Here is a 15,787-nt window from a genome sequence, read left to right on the forward strand (position 1 = left end):
CAAGGGTCCAACTGAGGAAGGGGAAAGGGCACCTGGGCACGCGTGGTCCCCAGAAAGTGGCCCTGGAGGGAACCCCCCCGCCTGCAGATACCCCTCCCTGTGAAGGATGTAAAAAAAAAAACCAAAAAACCTTGTTTTGCCTTTTTTCTCCCTCCCCCTCCGCCCACCCCATGGCCCCCCCAGACTGCCTGCGCGTCGGCTGCGCACCTAGTAAGTGGCTTCCCTCTTCTTCTGCAGAGACCCAAGGGGTCTGGGACACTGGGAATTGGGATTTAGGGAGAAAGGGATGAGTGGGGGGATAGTTTCATTACTGGTTGTGAGGCCAGGTGTGTGGGGAGGGGAGCAGGCATGGGGTTGGGAAGGGGAATTATGGAGGGCAGGAGGGATACAACGGAATCAGGGAGAGGTAGTGGTGAGGATGCTTATGGATTCTGGGAAAGGCAGGGCCAGGACACCTCGTCTCCCAAGTCAGCAGCAGAAGGCAGAAATCTGGAGCTGGGTGGCATCTACTGCAAGATTACACAAAGCCTGGAGACATAATGATGCATCTCCATCAGTGACCACAAGGGGGCAGGCGAGGTACATGGGAAAGATAATTTGGGCAAGGGGCGGGGCATGCTAGGAGCCTCAAAGCCTAGTCTTTACTGCCGGTATACAGGGTTCCTGACAAACTCAAGACACCAGTGAGGGCTGTGAGCAGGGAGTCAGAAGGTCAGCGGATGTAGATAGGTCTGGGTCTCTCTGCCCCCGGTCTAGGTGCTCAGTCTCAGAGAGTCTCTGCACACTGTGCCTTGCAGTCAGATCATGGAAGGCGCAAGCAGAGAGTTCGTGTGCTCAGTGCCCCTTGTTTTATGTGGTTGTGGCACAGTGTGTGCATGCACCTGAGGCCTTTTAATGCCAGCACCCTGAGCCTCAGGCAGACTGAGCCCTAGGGGCCCAGGGCTAGCTCGGAGGTGCTACAAAGTCCTGCAGCATCTGAGAGATGTGTTCATTTATTGACAACCTCCCTGTCAATACGTGGCCAGTTTCCAAGGACCAGAACCTGGCTGTGGCTTTGCAGGCTCTCTGAGTGCTGAGTAGGGGAGAGCAGTTCCAGGGCGCAGAGTTAAACAGGAGCATGCAGCCAAGTGACAGTAGGGCCGAGCTGGCTTGCGCATGCAGAGGGTGAGGCGTGGGCGCCCCTCCTTTGGGGAGTGTTAGGGCTGAGAACCCAGCTGCTAGCGTGTCTGTGGTCAGGGCCACCGCTGGTGTCCTAGTCTACACAACTGGCATCCTTTGCAGTCGCACAAAATGACGGAACTGGGTTTGTGACCCCTGCATGCACTCCAGGTGTGAGGGGAGGGGCATACACGTTGACGTGAGCTAGAAGTGGAGAGTGCACATGTGCAGGTGGGCTCCTTGTCTGGGACCATGTGTCAGCCACGCTCACTCCCCCCTTGGTGCTGCAGGTAAAGGCCCCGAGACACTCTTTGCGGGGCACAAGCTGAACGACAATGAGTGGCACACCGTGCGGGTGGTGCGGCGTGGCAAGAGCCTGCAGCTGTCTGTGGACAACGTGACTGTGGAGGGTAGGTACCTGGACCCAGGGTGGCACACTTATTTCTAGTGACCTGTGGTTGCTTGGTTTTTAACCTCTGGCTGGGTTGTTACTCCTAGGGAAGTAATTGTTATGGCTCTGGACCCCAGGGACCATTTCAACCTCCTACATGCAGCCTCTTTGGGGAAGTTTATTGGCCTTCCACTGACTCCTGCAGCTTCTCCCAGCGTGGTGGGACGTTAGCACTGGCCCCGAACATCTACTGATGTTGCTTGCTGTGGTTCTGTGTCAAGGAGATGATGCTTCTGGGAACACAAGGCCCCATCCCAGAGGTGACTCGTTTGCGCACTGAGTTTCTCTCCCTCATATTGGTCTTCTGTCCTGAACAGGACAGATGGCAGGAGCCCACACTCGGCTGGAGTTCCACAACATTGAGACGGGCATCATGACAGAGCGGCGGTTCATCTCTGTGGTGCCCTCCAACTTCATCGGGCACCTGAGTGGGCTGGTGTTCAACGGCCAGCCCTACATGGACCAGTGCAAGGACGGGGATATCACCTATTGTGAGCTTAATGCTCGGTTTGGTCTGCGTGCCATTGTGGCCGATCCTGTCACCTTCAAGAGTCGTAGCAGCTACCTGGCTTTGGCTACGCTGCAGGCTTACGCCTCCATGCACCTCTTCTTCCAGTTCAAGACCACAGCCCCAGATGGGCTTCTGCTGTTCAACTCAGGCAACGGCAATGACTTCATTGTCATCGAGCTGGTCAAGGGGTGAGGGGCTGGGTGTTGTGGTGATGTCCCCTTGCTGGCTCAGATACAGCTCCCCTGACAACTGGGAATCTTCAAGGCTCCTAGATCTCAGGGCAAGATTTACACCCCTGGCCATCAGCCGGGAGGGCTCTTCCTCAGCCAAGATGGAGAAACTGAACCCTGATGCCAGGCTGCTGGCTCCTCAGATGCTTCCTTGCCAGGGTTCCTGGTTACATCCCTTCTCTGCCCACTGCCTTCTCTATGGCAGAAGTGAGCCCAGTTCTTCTGTTGCCCTGAAAGACTGCATTCCCCAAGCAGCTCAGACTCTGCTTCTGGGTGACCCCTACTGTATCACACAAACTCCCCCCCCTTTTTTTTTGGTCCTCTTGGGTCCCAAGAGCAAGTGCTTCTGTGACCACCTCCCTGCCCTCATCCTCCAGGGACAAGACTTCACGCCACAGCCCTTTAATGGCACTGCTCATGTTCCTTCCTGTGGCATCTCTTCCTCCACTTCTCCTGCCCGGGCCCCCCGCTCCCCCGCCAGCAGTAGCTCATTCTTTCTGGCATCTCAGCGGTCCCCACCTGATCTAGTGTTTCCTCCCTGTTGTGGGGCAGGTACATCCACTACGTGTTCGACCTGGGGAATGGCCCGTCCTTGATGAAGGGAAACTCAGACAAACCGGTCAATGACAACCAGTGGCACAATGTGGTGGTGTCCAGGGACCCAGGCAACGTGCACACGCTGAAGATCGACTCCCGCACTGTCACGCAGCACTCCAACGGTGCCCGCAACCTGGATCTTAAAGGTGGGGCTGGAGCCTCTGGAGAAGGCCAGCCTTAGCCCAGCAAGATCACCCCCCCCCGCAAGGGGTCAAGGCTGCTTCTCTTTCCTCTCCCCCAACCCTCTTTCCTGTTCTCCAATGTGTCTGACTGATGTTTCTCACCGGGGTCTCACTGGGCTCTGTGCAGCTTTCTCAGATGGAACACTGGGAGGCTGTTTCTCACCGGGGTCCCACCTCCTCCAATGACTCTATGGTTGTCATTGAAGTAGCCATTGCCAGCTGTCAAAGTAGGAGGCTGAGAGGAAGAGGAGGAGAAGAGGAGAAGGGGGAAGGGGAGACGGCGGACTGGGCAATGGAACAGGAACATGAGGCCTGCAGCAGTTCTAGAGTCAGCTGGGATCCATGCTGCCTTCTTGCACATGCCTGCAGCATCCCTTAGCCCCGCAGGGTCCCATGTGTGTCCATGTAACCTGGACTGTCAAAACTTGGGGGAGATCTTCAGAGACCAATGAATTTACCTCCTGAATCCCCAGACCCACTCGCTTGCACGACAGTGCTGCAGATTCTCCTTGCTCCCAGGAGAGGGCGATGTGGTACAGAGAATCGGATGTGGCCGTCTTCAGCTAGGATGCCCAGGGCTGCTGAAGCCAAGCTAGACATTGGTCAGGACTTCCCTTAGAGTCCATGTGGGACGTTAGGCATCCCTGGGGAAGACTTCTTCCCAGAGCCCGAAATCAGGAGGATTTCGGAGGGGAGAAGGCCGCTGAGTGGGGAAACAGTCTTTGGGATGGGAGAGCGGGGGTGGAAGGGATGTAGGGCTGCGCATCCATGAAAGGCCCTGATTACAGGCCGGAACTGGAATCCAACGTGTGGGAGAGAGCCTGGAGTGGGTCCCTCCAGCTGCCCCCACCCCCACTACCGCAGGCATCTGGGCTCCTGAGGGAGGGGAGTAGACAGATGGCAAAGGGAAGGGAAGGTGGAGAGTCTGCAGGTCCCTGTATCTGTTAGGGATACTGGGAGCCTTCCAGATGTCTGGGAGGACCCCGCGGTGGGATGCCAGCATCTCGGGAGGGGAATAAGGTCCAGGATAGTGGGGTGTTGACAGCACTCCCTTTGCAGGGGAGTTGTACATCGGTGGCCTGAGCAAGAATATGTTCAGCAACCTGCCCAAGCTGGTGGCCTCTCGGGATGGCTTTCAGGGCTGCCTGGCCTCTGTGGACCTCAATGGGCGCCTCCCAGACCTCATTGCTGATGCCCTGCACCGCATCGGGCAGGTGGAGAGAGGCTGTGATGGTGAGTATGTGCCAGGGTGGTGGAGCCCTGAGGCTTCTCGGGACTGAAGAAGCCTGTCCCAAGAACCCTGGGACAAAGAGGACAGGGAAGGGACAAGTCACACACTCTCCCTGTTGTCTCCAGCCCTGGCCTCTTGTCCCAAACCTAGCAGTCTTTGAATGTCCCTGTTCCTATCCCGTCCCAGCACCGTGTTCGGTATCTGGCCATTCTAGTTTGGTGGACCAAGGACAGAGACTCTCTGCCTGGCTGTGGAACTTCTGTAGCCCCTGGGGACGTTGGCTGAGCCCAGGGCATTTCTCCTTCGTGCTCCTTCCCAGGCCCCAGCACCACCTGCACCGAAGAGTCTTGTGCCAACCAGGGCGTCTGTCTGCAGCAATGGGATGGCTTTACCTGTGACTGTACCATGACTTCCTATGGAGGCCCTGTCTGCAATGACCGTGAGTTCCTGCAGGACCGGGCTCTGGGAGTTCCCATCCCTGTCCCCAGCCACAGGACCCGCCTGGGAGGGAGGAGAGAGGGATTTTGATTCCTTCTGCTCCATCCCACAGAGCCCATAGGTGCTTCCTAGTGGCTGCTGCCCCTCGCGGAGTCTCTGGAGCCATCGATTGACAGGTGGCCTGTCCTGGTTCTGAGATGGCAGATCATCGGATTTCCTTAGACATAGGCCCTCCATTCTCTCTTTCTCTCCCTAATGCAAGAATCCCAGCTGCAGGTTTTCCCTTTGAGCCACAAGGTCAGTCCCTAGTGTCCTCCCTTGCTAGCTTGCATATTGTTGAGGCCCCTCCCCAGAGATAACAGCTTTGGCAGCATTTTCTAGTCCCCAGTGGTTGGTGGCCATCAGCTGGTTACAGCTTGGCAGAGGGAGGACAGCTGGGCCAGACATGGGGGTTTAGAGGGGGGTGTGGAGGCTTTGACCTTTCTGATGATTGGGGATGGGGTGGGCAGCAAAGCACAGTGACATCAGAAGAGACACTCCGCCCCATGCACACATGAGAGGATGAAGCTTTCCTGCTCTTCAAACACAAAGTGCCTGGAAATGCCCAGAGGTAGTTATGGCAGTCCGAGGTGAGACCTCCTGCCTGTTCTCTCTCCTCTGTCTGGACCTGCATCATCTGATGGAACCCTGAGTCATTCCAGGGGATGAGGCTCTTGGGTGGCCATGGGCTTGTCCTTTGACAAAATGTCCAGCCCCTCTCCCCCGCTGATTCTCGGGTGTGGTCAGCCATCCCAGCTTTGTCCCCCAGGCGGTTTATCTGACCTGCTGTGCTCTGTGCCTCCCTAAACCTCCCAGCCAGCTCAAGACCACCTCAGCCCTGCTGTGTGTTCTGCTTGGCCTCATTCAGCACAGACCTGCTCACTGTAACCCTCCCCACTGGCAGTCCTGTGCCACCTCCAAAGCTAAACCATCCCATTTGATCCTACACCAAGCCTCCAGTCGCGGGGATTGAGCTTCACTAGAACCTGGGATCCCTTGACTATGATGGTTATTCCCGTTGCACATGGGATTCTGGGAATGGTGGTGATGCCCATGTTAGTTTTCCTTGCTTAGGATATAGGCAATCTGGTCTAAGTATGACTGTTCACGTTCACTATTATGCTTCAGGAAGGGGCCGAGAGCTGGAGGCAGGATGTGTGCCTAGAGAATTGCTCCATCTTTGGGCAGGGGCAGGAGGAGAAAGTTCTCTAAGTTTTAGGCTGGTGGCCTGGCTCAGCCTGGGAAATGCCATCATTCCAAGCACCCGGCTGTGTCTGGTGGCACAGTCTGTGCAAAGCTGTGGAGCTAAAGAAAAGGTGGGTGAAGTCTGGAGCCCCCAAAGGGCTTAGTGTTGTTCTGAAGGAGCCAGTGTGAGCTGGAGTTCCTCTAAGGTCTCCCCTACTGTAAGGGGGAGCAAGAAACTGGTTGGGGTGTCAGTCATGCCCCCTTTCCTCCGGGGCCTCTCCTCTGGGGTTTCGCCCATCGGGGGGCCCTATACAGCTGCACACCATCACACAGAAACAAGTAAAGACATTGGCTGTGTGTGAAGAGAGTTGGGGAGGGTGGGCAAGGTGGCAGGGCAGAACTGGCCCTCTGAGGGTGTTGGGAGCTGTCCCAATGGAAGGAGACTAGGAGGAAGAGAAGTCTGACCTTCAGGACAGCCTCTTCCCATCTTTTACCTTGGTTCCTCCATCTGTATCATGAGGGGTTTGTGGGGTTTGGGGAAGCTCTCAAGAGTCAACTGTGTTAGAGCAGCAGAAGGAAGATCAGTTGGAGAAGCAAGTAGAGAGAGTGGAACCGGGACTGTTGGATGGGAGGAAGGACGGGATGAACTTCTGCTGTCCGAGGCAGCCTCCTGCCTTTCCCAGGCTGTCTCTTATCATGGCTGCTTCTCCATCTCTCCTCATCTCTGCAACCTCTATTGATCTCTTGCACACCTCCGTCTCTCTCCTCTCTTCCCCTCTGTGTCTCTGTCTCCCCCACACCCCAGTATCACTCTCTCCAGTTCCCACTCACCAATATTGATCGGCCTCTAGGCGGTTTCCCTTCCTCTCCTCTGGCCACCACCACCAGCTCCTCCCTCTCTCCCTCTGGGGCCATAAATTTTCTGCCTGCTTGGAGCTGTGTCAGTCCGTACTCCAGAGCCAGGGGCTCAAGGATGGGAGAGAGTGGGCAGATGGACAGGACCTTGGGGACCCCACCCCACTCTCTCTCCTCCCTTGTGTGGCTAAGCCATCACTTGAAAACTGCTCTTGGGTACCAAGAGCTGGTCTCCACTTTTGAAGGGCGTGGTGTGTGTGGGTCACTGCCCCCCATCTAATAAACTGGGGGGAATGGCTGCAGCAGCAGAGGTGCTGTCCTGACCCACCCCTCCTTCCCTCCCTTCCTCCCGCCCTTCCTCCCTGTCTTTCTATCTCAGAAACAGAGTCTCAATATATACCCCAGGCTGGACTCCAGCTTGTGGCAGTTTTCTGCACCAGCCCAACAAAGTGCTGAAATTTCAGACATTAGACCCAACCAGGCTTGTCCTGACTGCACCCACGAGCTCAGGGATCACCATGACAAGTTTGCACCAAAATGGAATCGGAATCAATAGTAGGAGCCCCTCTCCCCTCCCCCTCCTCTTCCATTCACCTTTCCTTTCTGCTCACCTGTCCTCAGACCCGGTCCCCTGTGCCTCCTCCCCTCCTCCTCCTCTGCCTTCACTGCACCCTCTCCCTTGTCCAAGCAGAATGATGTGAGTGCAAAGGCTGCATCCCAATGAGAGGAAGGGATTTTATCTGCATGTATCTTTGGGGCCGTGACAAACACTTTCTAACCCACCCCAAGTTTGGAGAGCAGATCCCAGTGTAGGTGTAAGGATGCCTCCTAAGAGAGGAATGGTATCTTCAGCTGGATGTAAGTGAACCCACAAGGTTTTGTCCTTCCAGACAACTGTCCTGGAGAACCCTGGGGAGCTAGGGGCTGAGACTAAGGGAGGAGGAGAAGTGGGGAGGATAGGAGGGGGCGTTGGAGGAAAGGAGGAGGGCCATGTGTAGGGGTAGGCAAACACTTTGACAGGCAGGTGTGTGTGTGTGTGTGTGTGTGTGTGTGTGTGTGAGAGAGAGAGAGAGAGAGAGAGAGAGAGAGAGAGAGAGAGAGACTGAGACTATCCAGTGCCTTTGGGGCTTTGGCTAGGTTGTTTCTAGGAGTATGGATAACTGTCTCAGAGGGTGAGTTCCAAGGAGGTTGGGAGTGTATGTTGGCCATTCATTGCCTATAATCAAGCATGTATGTGTGTATGTACATATGCTTCTGTAAGCATTTGGTATGCCAGTATCTGATCACACACATGCACATATGTGTCTGAGCTGTGTGGCTCTCGGCACACTGGTGCCTATAGGGATGCGTGGGTGTTTTCATACCCAAGCCTGTCCACAACCCAGGATGCACATGTGTTCCAAGGGGTGCTTAAGAGGGCTGTGGCCACATCTCTGCTTGCTGGACCAGCAAGCACTTTTGGGGCTCGTCCAGATGGGGGGGGAAGGGGAGGGGGGAGGGGAGAAGGAAGATAGCTGCTTCTCTTGCAAGCCTCAGTCCTGTTCAATTATTCAGCAGGGCCCCTTCTCCAGGAGGGAGGCGGCGGTGGTGGTGATGGTGATGGTGGAAAGCGCGCTCCCGAGCGCGGGGGAGGGGTGGGGCGCGTGCATAGGAGAGGCGAGCGCGGATCGGGCTAGCCAGGTGCCACGCCGCGGAGCTGCCCAGCGCCGCCCGCAGATCGGGAGCCGCTCGGGTCCCTACGCCCTGCCCCCCCCCGCGCCTCCCCCCCCCCCCCCCCCCTCCCCCCGTCCCTCCCCCCCTCCCTCCGCCCCTCCCTCCCTCTCCCTTCTAGCCCTCTCAGCCTCTGCAGCAACACTCCGCTGCCTCCTCCATCTCTCCGCCGGAATCTCGCAGGCTCGCGCCTTTCCTCTGCTTGGCCCCGCTCCCCTCTTCTCTCCCCTCCTCTCCTCTCCCCTCACCCCCCCATCACCCGGATTTGCTTCCCTCCCCCTCCTCCCGCCCCCCTCCCTGGCCGCTCCCTCCTTCCTTTCCTGGCCTCCGTCGGGCGGCAGCGGCGCCGGGTCGGTTCCGCGGTGCTCGCGCTTTCCGGGGAGCCGGGCCTCCGTTCCTTCTGCGCACCCCATCTCCCGTCCCGCTGGGTTTTTCTGCAGGATTTCCCTACCATCCCCTCCCCAGCACCATGCCCCCACCCGCTGGCCGCTGACGGTCCTCTGCGCCGGCCCGGCCCCAGCCTGAGGGGGGACCCCTAGCCGCCTGCGATGGACCCAGGCACCCCGGACCTTGGCCTTCCCGCTGCGCGCACCCTGGATTCCCCGGCGGAATCCAGTTGATTTGCTTGGCTCCGGACTGAGGCTCCGGATCTGGTTTTCCTTCGCTTCACCCCTACCCCCCTCCCGGAGCTAGCAGCCGGAGGGGGGCTTCGCGGGGCCGCGCAGCCCCGCGTCCCCGCCCCCGGCCATGGGGCTGTGAGGTGGCCGCCCCCGGGCCGAGATGCCCCCCGGGGGAAGCGGGCAGGGGGGGTGCCCGCGCCGCCCCCCCGCCCTGGCCGGGCCCCTGCCGCCGCCGCCGCCACCGCCACCGTTGCTGTCGTTTCTACTGGGGCTGTTGCTGCTGCTGGGGGCGACCGAGGGGGCCCGGGTCTCGTCCAGCCTCAGCACCACCCACCACGTCCACCACTTCCACAGCAAGCACGGCACCGTGCCCATCGCCATCAACCGCATGCCCTTCCTCACCCGCAGCGGGCACGGTAAGTGGCGCCCAGATGCCAGAGGACTGGCTTGGGGGTCTCGGGGACATTGCCCCGGCCCCAGGAGCCCCAGGGCCGCACCCCGAGTGTGCGCTCCCGGATCTGGGCTTTGCGGTGGGGCCCCTTCACCTCCCATCTCCAGCTCCCATCGTGCCAGCCCCACCCTCACCTCCATCTCTCCATTCTTCCTGCTCACCCGCATCCCTGTCTTCCTCACTGCTTCCTAGCATCCCCTGTACCTCCTTCTCCCCATGTGCTTTGTTAGCCTCTTCTTCTCCCTCCCGGAGCCCCATCACCGGCCTGTCCTTTCATCCTTTCTAAGCGCCCTCCTTGAATCTCTCTTCCCTATCACCTCCATCCCTGCTGTGTTCATGCCTGTCTTACCTCACCCTCACCTTCCCATGGCTGATCTGTTACCTCCTTCCTTCCACCCCTGCCTACCTGGCAGCCTTCCCTTTTCCCATCCATTACTGGCCTTCCACCATCTCTGGAACAATTCCCTCCGTCTAAGGCCCCACCATCTGTACTCTCCTTTGCTCCCCACCTTTGGTGCCTACTTACCCTTATTCCTCATCTTTGCTCTGCTTCTGCTTGTGACCCTCAGCCTGTCACCCCCAGCCTAGTCCCTCTGCGCTCTCACCTCCTGTGTGAGCGCCTGTAATTGCTCACACTTTTCACTGCTACCCCAGTCCCTCATAACCTTCAGTCTCCAAGCCCTCCCCTTCCTCCTAAAACAGAGCCCATCACTGTCCAGGATGGCTCTCATCGCTTCTCATTCCCAGTCTCTTCATCCCTTCCTATCTGAGCCCCCAGGGTTCCCACTGGGCCTTCTCTCCCCAGCTCTGTACCTGTCACTTCCCGTCTGTCCCTCAGACTCTGTGTACCTGTCACTTTCCCTTATTGTACCCCACAACATCTGTTCTGGGTGCCCCATTTCCCACAGCAGTCCCATGGCTATTGTTTCCATCCCAGAGACCCTGTCACCTCCCATCCCAGCAGTTCATCACTTCCCCACTCTGCCCTGCACCCCAGCTCTCAGCTCTCTGCACCTTGTTCTTCAGCGAACCCCGCTCTCCATTCTGTGCCTGTTAGCCCCCATCTCCACACCGTTCATCTTGGGCTCCCCTCTCAGCCCTCCAACCCTTCGCCCCGTCTGAAGGCCAATAACTGCCTCTCCTGGACACGACTCTCTCTGTAGCTCTGCCGCCCTGGCACTCTGCTCCTCCCGTGCACCTGCCACATCTGCTCCTGACTAGCTCTGGCGGCCTTCCTCAGTTCCCTGTGCAGTGTGGCCTCCCGTCTTCGTAGTCCACCCATCCACCTGCATCACTCCTCATTTCTGACTGCCCATCACCGTTCCTGGCCAGCTCCATTTTCCTCCCTCATCCTCTACAGCCACATTGTTGTCCTGCCCCGTCCATGCCTCTCACTGCCTCCTATTTCTGCACCGTCTCTGTTTCCCCACAGTTGTATTGTGCCTGCAAGAAGCTTCCTGATCTCAGTGTCCCATGTCATATCCGGTCTTTCAGTGCCCCCCCTCCCCCCATGTCACTACTCTGTTTCATCCGTTCCCCAGGAGCAGTCTCTTCAGACTGTACCTGACCTGTCTTCCTTTACAGCGTCCCTCTCTCTGATCTCTGTCTCAGCTGCCATCCCTGCCACATGAAGTACTCCCCAGTTTTTCTCCCACATCTTCACCCCACACCCTGCTCCTGATCTCAGCTCTGCCTTCTCCTTGGCCCCTGTCCTCCTCATGGTTCTCTTCTGACTGTCCTCAGGCCCAGTGCTGCTTCCAGAGACTCTCAGACTCTCGTGGTCACTCTAGGCAATGATGTGAGGCGTGAAGAGTGAGACAGGAAAGGGTGCCAGGTGCACTGGAGGGGCGTCCTGTGTGGGGAAGAGTAGACATGAAAGAGGAGGTGATAGGGATGATGGGCAGGTGGGGAGGAGGGCCCAGGGGCTGGGGAGCAGCAGGAGCCAGGCAGAGGGAGGAACAGGGATGCAGGCTTTCCTGATTTGTGCAGGATGTGTTATCCCTCTACCGTCCTAGGTCTCCCGGAAGGTCCTCCTCACAGCCCCTGATGCTGCAGGGACATAGGCCTAGCTAATGGGGATCTGACAGAACTATGTTGTATTGCATGAACATTACCTTAGGGATGTCTTCTCAGGGTAGAAGGGACTAGACGATGGGATGGAGGGCAGCCTGGGACACTGATGGAGGTAGTGGACAGCTGGGAAAGATTCAGGGAGGAAGGAAGGGGCTAAGGAAAGCCAGGAGAGGAGGAAACAAGCTGTCATGACCGACCCCATCTCTGCTCACCTGAACTCTGGGGGAGATGAGAGAGCCAACTTTCCTGGGGTCTCCTCCCCGGGCTGGAGGCCAGCCATGTTTCCTTCTGCTCCAAGGTCCCTCAGTGTGAGGACACCTCTCTTCATGCTTCTCTACTGAGGCTCCCCTTGACTCTCCTCCTTCCTCACTGCTTCCCCACTTTCCCTCCCATCCCCCAACCACTCTTGTTGCATAATATTCCAACCCACCTGCCAAACACTGTTGACACTTCTGCACTGGTGTCACTGTGGGGTATGGGGTGACCAGTACACCTGGGACCTAAAACAGGTGGAGATGACACCTTTCTGGCCATGGATCCTTGTCCCGGTCCTGGTTTCTGAATCCTGGGTGCTCTCTCAGTTCCTTCCTAGCTCCCCCAGGAGTCGGTCAAAGAAGACCCAACCCCAGCTCATTTCTGAGTCAGGAGCTTCCAGCACAAGGGGGACTATCCTGTGTGTTGATTCTGGGGACTATCCTGTGTGTTGATTCTGGGGACTATCATGTGTGTTGTTTCTGGGGACTATCCTGTGTGTTGATTCTGGGGACTATCATGTGTGTTGTTTCTGGGGGCTATCATGTGTGTTGTTTCTGGGGACTATCCTGTGTGTTGATTCTGGGGACTATCATGTGTGTTGTTTCTGGGGACTATCCTGTGTGTTGATTCTGGGGACTATCATGTGTGTTGATTCTGGGGGCTATCATGTGTGTTGTTTCTGGGGGCTATCCTGTGTGTTGATTCTGGGGACTATCCTGTGTGTTGGTTCTAGGGGCTATCATATATGTTGATTTTGGGAACTATCATGTGTGTTGGTTATGGGGGCTAACATATATGTTGATTCTGGGGATGGGTATGTCAACTTGGAACTGACTGAACAGTGTATGGCCAGGAATGACGTTAGGAGTTGAGGAGGTATGCAGATAAACAGAGAGTTGAAGCCGGGTGGTGGTGGTGCAAGCCTTTAATCCCAGCAATTGGGAGGCAGAGACAGGCAGATTTCTGAGTTCAAGGCCAGTCTGATCTACAAGAGCTAGTTCTAGGACAGGCTCCAAAGCTACAGAGAAACCCTGTCTCTTGAGAAAAAAAACAAAAAAACCAAAAAAAACAAACCAAACCAAAAACAAACAAACAAAAACCAAAAAACCACAAACAAACAAACAAAAAACAAATAAAAAAAACCCATAGAGTTGAGTTCAGGGGTCTGGACCTGTGTAGCCCCACCCCCTGACTGTAGCGGTCCTCCTGGGAAGATTTGTTGGTGAGCACCTGAGATGCAGGCTTTTCTGGGTTCTACAGGATCATCTGACCATTCTAGGTCTTCAGAAGGCTTTTGTTGCTACTGGGGCACTGGCAGGCATAGCGGCTACACATGTACTTTTGGCCCTGGGGCATGACTGCATGGGTGGTTTTTACATGGGATGACTTGTTGTGAGTCTGGGTTCCCTAACCATTGTTAATGGTTGGCTGGCTGTTTTCTCTCTAGACTGTAGGTGTGTGTGTGTGTGTGTTGACTAATGATCATTTCCAGTATTTTATGACTGAGTTTCAGGATCTAGGAGGCACTGAGGAAACTGTGTTGGCTGTGGGCAGAAGGTGCTAATCTTGGGCCTATGGCATATTATGTCTGATTAGAAACTCTCTTGCCGTGGGCCTCAGTGATGTGGGTCTGGCCAGCATGCTATGTACAGTGGGCTCCCTATTTCCCAGCGTGGAAAAGAACTGGTCTACACCAGCCTTGGGCAATACTGGGGCTTGCTTTAGGCCCCCCTGCTTCTCAGATCCTTTCTGGATGCTGTCAAGACTTGGAGTGTTGTCCTGGCCACTAAGGCTGCCTTGCCTTCTTGGTGGAGTCCGGGGCAGGGCCAGGGACAGTTTGCTTGCCTGGCTGAGGTGCGGGAAGCGCCTCCCGAGCGTGGCCAGAGGGGCGGGACTTGGCAGAAGCCCCGCCTCCTGCACCCGACCTCCTCCTTAAGCCAAGCCCCCTGTCCCCGCCCGTGCGGAATCCGTGGTGCTGGAGAGAGAAATGTCTCCCCGGGGTAATTACTGCAGCCCCAGCCCAATAAACCATTCATCCTTCCCCTCTTCTGTCCGAGAAGTGTCTCTCCAACCTGGCTCCCCCCACAGTATAATAAACGCCCTTCGGCTTTAACAGGTCCGCCCAGCACAGTAAACTGTCTGCAGTGTGAGAACAGCTGGATCATAAATCCTGGGGGCGGCCGGGGCTGGGGAATGGGAGGACTGGGGCGCAGGCGCCCATCCGCACCTCGCCGGCCCCTGCCCTTGGCCGCCCGCGGAGGCCTGTCTTTGTGCGTTTATCGCCATGTTTCCCCCCGTGCCGCGACTCCTGTGATGGGGTCTGCCTCTCCTGTCTGGGGCTTTGTGTGCAGTTGGGTGCGTCGCCTCCCGTGCGCTGGTGTAGGTCTAGGTGTGTGATACTTGGAGCTGTGTCTGATTGTAAGGCCTGGGACTTGGGTTGTGGGCACGCATCCCAGACCTTTCCCGCTGCCACGTCTAACCCGGCACCTGGTTTGAGTTGTTCGGGTGCTCTCGGCTCTGGCTCGGCGCTATCCATGGTGATGAGCGTGCTGTGTGGCATCCACCGGGAAAACCCGCAGGAAGGGCCGCCTCCTTAGACCTGGCAGGTTTGGGGGCAGACCCCACGCAAATGTGTGAGTCTGGTGTTCCTTCCCTGGTGTGAGAGGACCAAGAGAGACCCTGGAGCCCAGGGGTCAGGGAGTGTGTAGAGGAAGGTCACCATCTCAGCTCCCCCAACCCTACCCCCTAAATTCTACGCGTAGCTTGTGAGTGGAGGGTAGAGGGAGGACCCTGGGTATTATGGTTGTCATGGAAACAGCCGATTTTCTGGAGTGCTGCAGTGTTGGGAGCTGGGAGACTGTACTGGCTGAGGCATAGCTGTTTGGTTCTGGCCTCCAGGCCCAGTCCTTTCTAGGCAGGCAGGTAACCTGCACTGAGTGTAGAGGTGACGTTCACTGTACACCCCTCGCTGGAACCGGCTCTCTACTCTAAACTTGGAACTCAACCCAAGGCCCAACCTTCCCCACTGTGCCTCCAGGGCCTGAGGTAGGGGGAAGGGACACCTCAGCTTGCAGGGGCAGAGCTGGTTTCCCCGCTGTCTGCTGGGGTGCTTTCCAAACTACAGTCTGCAAAAAGAGGGCCATTTTAGACGTCCTTGTGGGTTTTCCCTGTCTGCCCTTCTCCTGGGGTCCCTTCCCATTTTCTTCTCTATCTGGGAGGTAGAAGACAAGGTAGGTGGTCTGGGGAGCGACAGGGATGGGTCCCTTCTCCACTCTAGTCTCACCACCTCTGGTACCCAGGCTGCAGTTTTCCCTTCCCTTCCCGGCCTTCCACACTTAGTGAGGACCCACTCCAAGGCACGCAGAAGTCCCTGCTCCTATGGGGACCTAGAGTTCCTAGGATGACTGCCTGGACTATAAGGGGGCTACTGGGTGAGAGACCCCTGGTCCTTGCTTCCCCCAGACCAGAGTTCTCCACCTCTGGGTTCTCTACTGGTCTGCCCCAGCTTCTACCCTCAGGCCCCATCTGCATCTTTTTCTCTCTGGCCAAGTCTTCCCTTGAACCCCTTTCTGCACCCCAAGAAGTGCCTTGAGAGGAGTCGTTAGTAGCTAATGATTTAATCAAGCACTTTATGAATCTCATCTGCTGTGTTTATGTCCTAAAGAATGCAAGATGAGGCTTTCCCCTTCCCTTCCTGCAGGCCCAAGAGTCTAGTCCTCCAGGCCCCCAGACAAGGCTCCCTTCCCGGAAACTGGGTGACCAGCCCCCCTCCCACTCCCACCTCCACCCCCAGGGAGCTCA

The 15,787-nt window shown here is 57.0% G+C and overlaps 1 protein-coding gene across 3 annotated transcripts in view; it reads left to right on the top strand.

Annotated features, from left to right (window-relative positions):
- Positions 1-15,787, top strand: part of Nrxn2 (neurexin 2) — a 112,417-nt gene that overhangs the window by 68,757 nt on the left and 27,873 nt on the right. Inside the window, exons 11-15 of one of the 3 annotated variants that reach the window (XM_050136628.1) lie at positions 1,449-1,568; positions 1,927-2,308; positions 2,903-3,093; positions 4,189-4,362; positions 4,680-4,799. In XM_050136628.1, coding sequence (XP_049992585.1) covers positions 1,449-1,568; positions 1,927-2,308; positions 2,903-3,093; positions 4,189-4,362; positions 4,680-4,799 — 987 coding nt within the window. Of the gene's footprint in view, positions 1-1,448; positions 1,569-1,926; positions 2,309-2,902; positions 3,094-4,188; positions 4,363-4,679; positions 4,800-8,692; positions 9,624-15,787 lie in introns of those variants that run through there. The other 2 variants (XM_050136626.1, XM_050136627.1) reach the window with 2 other exon arrangements.

The sequence above is a fragment of the Alexandromys fortis genome, unplaced genomic scaffold (assembly GCF_014885135.2).
Source record: "Alexandromys fortis isolate MF-2015 unplaced genomic scaffold, M_Fortis_MF-2015_v1.1 scaffold_3, whole genome shotgun sequence".
Classification (NCBI taxonomy): Eukaryota; Metazoa; Chordata; class Mammalia; order Rodentia; family Cricetidae; genus Alexandromys; species Alexandromys fortis.